Below are 10386 nucleotides of genomic sequence, written 5' to 3'. Positions count from 1 at the left end.
TAGCTTTCGTCGGTAAAGTGTGCGGAACAAACGTCCAATTTCTTGCCACTTTCGCATCTTTGGGCCACTGGTGCAACTTGAATCCGTCCCTGTTCGTGTTGTTACACCCTCCGACAACACACCGACGAGGCATGATGTCTCCAAGGTACGGAAAACAGTCGAAAAAACGGAAAATAACAGAGCTGATTTGACTCGGTGTTTGAGAAAATGGCGGATTGCTTCCCGATGTGACGTCACGTTGTGACGTCATCGCTCCGAGAGCGAATATTAGAAAGGCGTTTAATTCGCCAAAATTCACCCGTTTAGAGTTCGGAAATCGGTTAAAAAATATATGGTCTTTTTTCTGCAACATCAAGGTATATATTGACGCTTACATAGGTCTGGTGATAATGTTCCCCTTTAACTATTAAATGAACCAAAAATATGACTTATTTTATCTTTGTGAAAATATTGGACACAGTTTGTTGTCAAGCTTATGAGATGCGATGCAAGTGTAAGCCACTGTGACACTATTGTTCTTTTATTTTTATTTTTATAAATGTCTAATGATAATGTCAATGAGGGATTTTTAATCACTGCTATGTTGGAATTGTAACTAATATTGATACTGTTGTTGGTAATATTCATTTTTGTTTCACTACTTTTGGATTGTGTCGTGTTTGTGTCTCCTCTCAATTGCTCGGTTTATTGCAGTTCTGAGTGTTGCTGGGTCGGGTTTGGTTTTGGAATTGGATCACATTGTTATGGTATTGCTGTGTATTATTTTGTTGGATTGATTAATTAAAAAAAAAATAAAATAAAAAAATAAAAAATTTAAAAATGAGAATCGATTCTGAATCGTACGTGAGAATCGCAATTCGAATTCTAATCGATTTTTTTCCCACACCCCTAATATGCACTGTAAGTCACCTTTACACTTTTAATCCAACATATTAATGCTGCCTGAGACCGAGCCACTCTAGTAGCTAAAATTATTGTAGTATTGATATTGTTCGTTTCGTCATTTCATACTTGAAAATGCTTAATTTGCGACCAAAACAAAGTGTGGAATATGCTTTTAAAAAAAATATCCCAGAAAAAAACGCAATGTTTGAAGTGCATACCTGCCAACTTTTGAAATCAGAAAAACCTAGTAGCCAGGGTCCAGGGGCCGCAGGCCCCGGTAGGTCCAGGACAAAGTCCTGGTGGGGGGTTCAGGGGGGCCGACGCAAAATGATTATTAGCATTCAGACAGGTTAAAATGTTGCTAAAACCATCACTTTTCTATCAGTCACAGTGACTTTTCAAAACAAAAATATTACAGCAAAAATCATATGGGTTGATTGACATGTTTATTCTGTAAACTAACTTCAATAGTTTGAAATTATTTTGACAAGTAATGCCAGTTATCCTGTCAACCTTTCACAAGACTTCAATTTGTTAATTGAAAGTATAAACAGTATAAACACTTTTTACAGTAAACAAATGGTAAAACAGTACTAAACAATTCCATAAAAAAAAAAAATTGGTGTCATTATTAACTTTCTGTCCAAGTTTGTATAATCTACTGCCTTGTTCAATTGTAAAAAATATTCTGTGCCTAAAATTCACATTTCTATCACATTTATCTTACTGTAAACATGGTAAGCTAACTTCATTAAAATTAATAGTCCTGTCAATAGCATGGAATTACAATTCAAATGTAGTTTTTTTGTAAGCCTTTCAAAAGAATTCAAAATATGAAAAATTAATGAAAATTAATTGAAGCCATCAGACACTTGAAAAGTGGCACATCACATCTCTAATGTAATCATTTGAACTTTTCAACAGAAATAGCACTGCAAAAATATTAAGGACATACTTCTGTATTTTGGTAGTTATGCATGTAGTTAAACATTTTCCGAAATAACTGTCCCATGTGATCAGCCAGTGCGATTGGAAGTCCATGCTCAATTATTGCCTCCGTAAATAAAACTTCGGCATTTACCACATCCAAAGAACCTGTGTGGGCGACGAAAAACGTTGAAAGTTTTCCACTTGTATCGCTAGCAACGGCATTAGACTTGTGTTTTTTTCAAAACGATATTTTCCCGATTCAAATACATAGGATTTCAGCAGGATCTACCCCAGTCTGCTGACATGCAAGCAGAGTAGTAGATTTTTGTAAAAAGCTTTTATAATTGTAAAGGAAAATGTTTTATCAACTGATTGCAATAATGTAAATTTGTTTTAACTATTAAATGAACCAAAAATATGACTTATTTTATCTTTGTGAAAATATTGGACACAGTGTGTTGTCAAGCTTATGAGATGCGATGCAAGTGTAAGCCACTGTGACACTATTGTTCTTTTATTTTTATTTTTATAAATGTCTAATGATAATGTCAATGAGGGATTTTTAATCACTGCTATGTTGAAATTGTAACTAATATTGATACTGTTGTTGATAATATTCATTTTTGTTTCACTACTTTTGGATTGTATCGTGTTTGTGTCTCCTCTCAATTGCTCTGTTATTGCAGTTCTGAGTGTTCCTGGGTCGGGTTTGGTTTTGGAATTGGATCGCATTGTTATGGTATTGCTGTGTATTGTTTTGTTGGATTGATTCATTAAAAAAAAAAAAAAATCTAAAAATGAGAATCTATTCTGAATCGCACAACGTGAGAATCGCGATTCAAATTCGTATCGATTTTCCCCCACACCGCTAATATGCACTGTAAGTCACCTTTACACTTTTAATCCAACATATTAATGCTGCCTGAGACCGAGCCAATCGGTGGTCTCCTCTAGTAGCTAAAATTATTGTAGTATTGATATTGTTCACACCTATTCAGGTGTACTGGAGAAGAGGCTACGCCGGATAGTCGAACCTCGGATTCAGGAGGAACAGTATGGTTTTCGTCCTGGTCGTGGAACTGTGGACCAGCTCTATACTCTCGGCAGGGTCCTTGAGGGTGCATGGGAGTTTGCCCAACCAGTCTACATGTGCTTTGTGGACTTGGAGAAGGCATTCGACCGTGTACCCCGGGAAGTCCTGTGGGGAGTGCTCAGAGAGTATGGGGTATCGGACTGTCTTATTGTGACGGTCCGCTCCCTGTATGATCAGTGTCAGAGCTTGGTCCGCATTGCTGGCAGTAAGTCGGACACGTTTCCAGTGAGGGTTGGACTCCGCCAAGGCTGCCCTTTGTCACCGATTCTGTTCATAACTTTTATGGACAGAATTTCTAGGCGCAGTCAAGGCGTTGAGGGGATCCGGTTTGGTGGCTGCAGGATTAGGTCTCTACTTTTTGCAGATGATGTGGTCCTGATGGCTTCATCTGGCCAAGATCTTCAGCTCTCGCTGGATCGGTTCGCAGCTGAGTGTGAAGCGACTGGGATGGGAATCAGCACCTCCAAGTCCGAGTCCATGGTTCTCGCTCGGAATAGGGTGGAGTGCCATCTCCGGGTTGGGGAGGAGATGTTGCCCCAAGTGGAGGAGTTCAAGTATCTCGGAGTCTTGTTCACGAGTGAGGGAAGAGTGGATCGTGAGATCGACAGGCGGATCGGTGCGGCGTCTTCAGTAATGCGGACGCTGTATCGATCTGTTGTGGTGAAGAAGGAGCTGAGCCGGAAGGCAAAGCTCTCGATTTACCGGTCGATCTACGTTCCCATCCTCACCTATGGTCATGAGCTTTGGGTCATGACCGAAAGGACAAGATCACGGGTACATATGAGGTGGTTCGGGCATCTGGTCAGGATGCCACCCGAACGCCTCCCTAGGGAGGTGTTTCAGGCACGTCCGACCGGTAGGAGGCCACGGGGAAGACCCAGGACACGTTGGGAAGACTATATATCCTGGCTGGCCTGGGAACGCCTCGGGATCCCCCGGGAAGAGCTGGACGAAGTGGCTGGGGAGAGGGAAGTCTGGGCTTCCCTGCTTAGGCTGCTGCCCCCGCGACCCGACCTCGGATAAGCGGAAGAAGATGGATATTGTTCGTTTCGTCATTTCATACTTGAAAATGCTTAATTTGCGACCAAAAACAAATTGTGGAATATGCTTTTAAAAAAAATATCCCAGAAAAAAACGCAATGTTTGAAGTGTGATGTGGTGAAGGACGACCGTATTCCAAGCTTTTGTCATGGTGTGCAACTTGAGGAAAAAAAGCAGCTGCAAAACACTTCAAAAAGTTCCAAACTTTTATTTGTGTGCTTGAATCATCTTACTTTTGTATTAAAAGTATTATATGTATAAATAACATTTGAACAAATCACAATGAAGGATGCTATTTACAAGGCGACAAGAAAAGTCACTGCTATTTCATCAACAATAAATAATTCAAAGTCTAAGTTGATCTAGTAATGGAAACTAATTAGGGTGCACCATTTGAAATTTCATCAAATTAAAAACAACACAACTTATCAACTGTTACACAATGCAAATAATGCAAACGCGACAAAACACTGGGAGGGGAACGGGCTAATGTGCACTCCCAAACAGATAAATATTTGTATATAAAGGTGCCGAAATTGCACTGTGCAAAAGAGGTGCCTACTGTGTGTAGCCACCCACTGGCTGAAAAAAGAGCTGCCATGACAAAATGTCCAGCGTCATGCATGCAAGTTGAGCTACAGCGAACAAAAACAAACCTTTTACACAGCAATGAATTCAAGTCACCAGGTTTGAACGACGCAAACAAACATATGAGGTTCAAGTTAGCACACAAAAAGGAGCCAGCAGACACTTAAGAGTGAATGTGAGCAAACACCAGGTGGACCATGTCTGGCTCGCGGGACGCTCGGGCCACGTCTATCGCCGTCTGACCGCTGGCGTTGGCGTGCTTTAGGTCGGAGCGCGGCGCCAGGAACTCCACCACGTTCCGGTGGCCCTCTCGGATGGCGATGTGGATGGGCAGGGCGCCGCTCTGGTCTGCCACGTTGACGGAGGCGCCGTGCTCCACCAAAACCTGAACCGTGTCCAGAAATCCCGTGCGAGCGGCGTCGTGGATCGGTGCGATCCCTTGCTTGTCCTGGACGTTGGGATCTGCTCCTTTTTCCAGGAGCACGTCGGCAACCTTGGAATTTCCCATCATCATTACCTGCAGGAGAGCAAACGCTTTGTGAGCATTTATATTATTAATAACTCTCGGATACATCACGTTATTATGTACTATTCACAAAATGTACTTGGTTTCTGGGTGAAATTTCAGGATGAAGATCAATCAATCAATCAATCAATATTTACTTATATAGCCTTAAATCACAAGTGTCTCAAAGGGCTGCACAAGCTCAGATCCCACGTCAGGGCAAGAAAAAACTCACCCCAATGGGAGAACAATGACAAACCTACGATCCTTATCTTTACAGGTAGGGGTGTAACGGTACACAAAAATGTCGGTTCGGTACGTACCTCGGTTTAGAGGTCACGGTTCGGTTCATTTTCGGCACAGTAAGAAAACAACAAAATATAATTTTTTTGGTTATTTATTTACCAAATTTGTAAACAATGGCTTTATCCTTTTAACATTGGGAACACTATAATAATTCTGTCCATGTTAATCAACATTAAACTGCCTCAAGTTGTTGCTCAGATTAAATAAAATAACAAAACGTTTCTTCTACATATAAAAAGTGCAACATTAAACAGTTTCAAGTCAACTCATCATGCTTAATTTATTGCAGCATTTGGGAAGCCTGTAGTTGATTTTTATGTTATATTTTTATGATAGCAGGGACCCTGCCATTCAAAACTAGGCTGCTGCATTACTAATGATTAATGTAACTATAGCTGAAAAATGAGTACGATAGCAATAGGAGAGACTATTCATCCCTGAACACCATGGAGTTCATGTAGGCTTAATAATGCGGTTACATTATTATATCAACTATCAGAGACAGAAACTCTTCATTTAACATAATGTCCTTTTTTGCTGCTTCAACACAGCTCAATCAACACAGAAAAAGGTCAAGTGAAATAACAGACAGACAGGGCTTTGCTGTCCGTAACACACACACACAGCAAAATGAGCTAACGTTACGCTAAAAGCGAATTAGCCTTCACCTCAAGCCAGGACTGCGAGCGAGCTGACCTGCCTTTTATATTTCTAGAACAGTGGTTCTCAAATGGGGGTACGCGTACCCCTGGGGGTACTTGAAGGTATGCCAAGGGGTACGTGAGATTTTTTTTTAAATATTCTAAAAATAGCAACAAATCAAAAATCCTTTATAAATATATTTATTGAATAATACTTCAACAAAATAGGAATGTAAGTTCATAAACTGAGGTAGGCTATTCCATTCATTGCCATAAACCCAGAGTTTCCCCCATCCCATGATGGTTTGACCCTCACTAAAATGTCTGTCACAAAGAACTGTGAAAAGAAATGCAACAATGCAATATTCAGTGTTGACAGCTAGATTTTTTGTGGACATGTTCCATAAATATTGATGTTAACAATTTCTTTTTTTTGGTGAAGAAATGTTTAGAATTAAGTTCATGAATCCAGATGGATCTCTATTACAATCCCCAAAGAGGGCACTTCAAGTTGATGTGTAGAAATCTTTATTTATAATTGAATCACTTGTTTATTTTTCAACAAGTTTTTAGTTACTTTTATATCTTTTTTTCCAAATAGTTCAAGAAAGACCACTAAAAATTAGCAACATTTTGCACTGTTATACAATTTAATAAATCTGAAACTGATGACATGCTTTGCTCTGATTAGGGGGTACTTGAATTAAAAAAATGTTCACAGGGGGTACATCACTGAAAAAAAGGTTCAGAACCACTGTTCTAGAAAGTCAACGGGCTCATATTGATGTTACTAGTAGTTGACTGGGAGGTGTTTATTATCATTTGGGGAGAGTCCGCTGCCTGATGCTTACCTGCTAAACGCTAAGCACTGACTACATGCGCTCTGAATACTGATTGGCTGTTACCGCTCTGTGTGTAACCAATCAGATGGTTGTGTGGGTGGGACAATGCTGGGTGCTGTGTAGAGTACTGACAAAGACAGAGGCAGAAGGAAACGGAGGCGGCTACTTAATATGTTCGTGTGGAAACTCGTTCGGTACACCTCCGAACCGAAACCCCCGTACCGAAACGGTTCAATACAAATACACGTACCGTTACACCCCTATTTACAGGTGATCTTAATTTGACCTGCTCTAAACTTCTGAATGCACCCGTCTGACTGTTCACTGTTTTGCATAACTTGCTGTTCCCTAACAAGAAGCTGAACGGCCACATTCACAACAGGTGTGTTGACGCACGCAATGACAAATTCATGACCTGCTTCAATTTCCGTCACACTGCTCACATTTTGCCATCAAAACTAAGGAACAGTTGGTCCGCTGTACCTTGTCATTGCCAGGCTTCAACCAGGATGCTCCCAAAGAGTAAGTGGCCACACCCCTGGTGTAAACTCAAATACAGAGTGGGCCAAAATTTAAAACTGAACAAAGCCGCGGGCCAAGCTTGAACAAATTAACCTTTTAATAGGGACCCAAACAAGTTGGAGAGGGGGCCCAGACTGAGGCCAAGGGAAAAAACAACTTATAGCCAAAGCACACATCCCTCTTACATGTGTGTAAGAGGGAAACATCAAAGAACACAAAGGACATTAAAGGGGAACATTATCACCAGACCTATGTAAGCGTCAATATATACCTTGATGTTGCAGAAAAAAGACCATATATTTTTTTAACCGATTTAAATGGGTGAATTTTGGCGAACTAAACGCCTTTCTAATATTCGCTCTCAGAGCGATGACGTAAGCAATCCACCATTTTCTCAAACACTGAGTCAAATCAGCTTTGTTATTTTCCGTTTTTTCGACTGTTTTCCGTACCTTGGAGACATCATGCCTCGTCGGTGTGTTGCCGGAGGGTGTAACAACACGAACAGGGACGGATTCAAGTTGCACCAGTGGCCCAAAGATGCGAAAGTGGCAAGAAATTGGACGTTTGTTCCGCACACTTTACCGACGAAAGCTATGCTACGACAGAGATGGCAAGAATGTGTGGATATCCTGCGACACTCAAAGCAGATGCATTTCCAACGATAAAGTCAAAGAAATCTGCCGCCAGACCCCCATTGAATCTGCCGGAGTGTGTGAGCAATTCAGGGACAAAGGCCCTCGGTAGCACGGCAAGCAATGGCGGCAGTTTGTTCCCGCAGACGAGCGAGCTAAACCCCCTGGATGTCTTGGCTCACACCGTCCCTTATGCCACCGAAGATGATCAAGAGAAGAATATCGACCCTGGCCTGCTGACATCAACTCCAAAACTGGAAAGATCAGCTTTCAGGAAAAGAGCGCAGATGAGGGTATGTCTACAGAATATATTAATTGATGAAAATTGGGCTGTCTGCACTCTCAAAGTGCATGTTGTTGCCAAATGTATTTCATATGCTGTAAACCTAGTTCATAGTTGTTAGTTTCCTTTAATGCCAAACAAACACATACCAATCGTTGGTTAGAAGGCGACCGCCAAATTCGTCCTCGCTTTCTCCCGTGTCGCTTCGTCGGTTTCGCTTGCATACGGTTCAAACCGATATGGCTCAATAGCTTCAGTTTCTTCTTCAATTTCGTTTTCGCTACCTGCCTCCACACTACAACCATCCGTTTCAATACATGCGTAATCTGTTGAATCGCTTAAGCCGCTGAAATCCGAGTCTGAATCCGAGCTAATGTCGCTATACATTGCTGTTCTAGCCGCCATGTTTGTTTGTGTTGGCTTCACTATGTGACGTCACAGGAAAATGGACGGGTGGTTAAAATCAGGCACTTTGAAGCTTTTTTTAGGGATATTGCGTGATGGGTAAAATTTAGAAAAAAAATTCGAAAAATATAATAAGCCACTGGGAACTGATTTTTAATGGTTTTAACCCTTCTGAAATTGTGATAATGTTCCCCTTTAAATAATAGTCTCTGATTAGAGCAGGTGCGTGATCCGAACACATGAGGCAGGTGGAACTAATGAGTCGTCATGGAAACTAAAACAAACAGGAACTATGGAGTCCAAAACCAACAGAACATAACTAAACAAAACATGATCTGGACCACGGATCATGACAGAAACGGGAAAAATCGAGACAACAACGGCCTAATTTCCTTTACGTGTGTACCCCACTTCATGTGTCAATCATCTGCTCAGCACCACTAAGTTACATGTTGGCGCTGGATAATAATAAATACGTATTTAGCAAACGGTTATGGTACATGTTTGTTTGTGTTGGCATCACTATGTGACGTCACAGGAAAATGGACGGGTGTATATAACGATGGTTAAAATCAGGCACTTTAAAGCTTTTTTTTAGGGATATTGCGTGATGGGTAAAATTTTGAAAAAAAACTTCGAAAAATATAATAAGCCACTGGGAACTAATTTTTAATGGTTTTAACCCTTCTGAAATTGTGATAATGTTCCCCTTTAAAAGAGCAGAGCTGATGCAACCAGCCACTTCTACACACAGCTATGAATAAAAAGTATTATACTTCACATTTCTTCAGTTTCTCGTTAAAAGTTAAAAAAGGAGTAGGAAGAAACTGATCTTATTTAATCCTACCCCTTTTCCATTTAACTACATTTCACTGCATATGAAGTCAGTGTAAAAAAAAGTGAGTCGTGTTTACCTGCAGCGCGGTCCTGCCAAACTCATTGACAGTATCGGGATGCAGCCTGCATTCCTCCAGGATCCTCTGCACCTCGCCGAGGTTCCCTTTAGCCGCTGCAAACGTCAACGCTTTAGCGGCATCCATCTGACTGAAAACCATGTCAGACTGCGGTAATGTTCGCCTTTCTTCTCTGGAGGGGAGAGGCGGACATTGAGACAAAAACACTGGATGCGCACGGCGGAGAATTCAATTCTATCGCAGCTAGCTTTGTTTCCACGGTAACACCACCGCCTCTGACCGACTTGAACGACATTATTGGGCTTCAATTGTCCGCCTCGCTGCGTCCTCAGGCGGAGCGACGACATGTCAACTGAATCCTGACGGCGATTAGCATCAGTGCTAACGGCTAACATGAAAGAGTGAACCGTTAAAACCTACCTCGGTCGCTTATTTTAGGTGGGCGCTCCTGTCTTTATCTGCTTTATTTCTTCAACGAGCGGTAATATTTAAAGAAAGATACGAACAAGAAATGTTTATCAACATTGGAAAAATACATTTGCGCGCTGAGCTCCGGTCCACACAGCTGCGTCTCCAGTCTACAATTTACAAACACCGAGAGGAACCCGCGTTGACCAATCACAGCTCGTCTAGAGGGTGGGGCTTTGCCATATTTGGCAAAAAGGCGGAGCTACAGCTCGGTTACTACACTATCACCGTGGCAACAGCAACGACCAGCCAATCAGAGCACGTAACGGGGAAAGCGGGCGATTCGTATACGTTGCGGTTTGTGGGGGACCTTCATTCATGTATGTTG

The 10386-nt window shown here is 41.6% G+C and overlaps 1 protein-coding gene across 1 annotated transcript; it reads right to left on the bottom strand.

The window, feature by feature from the left end:
* Positions 1-4141: 4141 nt before the first annotated feature.
* On the bottom strand, positions 4142-10171 carry LOC133624371 (cyclin-dependent kinase 4 inhibitor D-like). The gene is made up of 3 exons (XM_061987860.2): positions 10011-10171; positions 9591-9762; positions 4142-5054 (listed from the first exon to the last, which is right to left on the bottom strand). The coding sequence occupies exons 2-3, from the start codon at positions 9729-9731 to the stop codon at positions 4701-4703; spliced, it is 495 nt and encodes a 164-aa protein (XP_061843844.1). The 5' UTR covers positions 9732-9762; positions 10011-10171; the 3' UTR covers positions 4142-4700.
* Between the last annotated feature and the right edge of the window lie 215 nt (positions 10172-10386).

This window comes from Nerophis lumbriciformis, linkage group LG27 (assembly GCF_033978685.3).
Source record: "Nerophis lumbriciformis linkage group LG27, RoL_Nlum_v2.1, whole genome shotgun sequence".
In the NCBI taxonomy this organism is placed as follows: domain Eukaryota; kingdom Metazoa; phylum Chordata; class Actinopteri; order Syngnathiformes; family Syngnathidae; genus Nerophis; species Nerophis lumbriciformis.
The sequence above is the reverse complement of the archived record's forward strand: the minus strand, read 5'-3'. Positions and strand labels throughout refer to the sequence as shown.

Bases quoted from the DNA above. Each gene is read 5' to 3' on its own strand.
- LOC133624371 (XM_061987860.2), bottom strand. From the start codon at position 9,731: ATGGTTTTCAGTCAGATGGATGCCGCTAAAGCGTTGACGTTTGCAGCG. The intron at 5,055-9,590 runs GTAAACACGACT...GCTCTCCTGCAG, and splicing joins TTGGCAGGACCGCGCTGCAG to GTAATGATGATGGGAAATTC.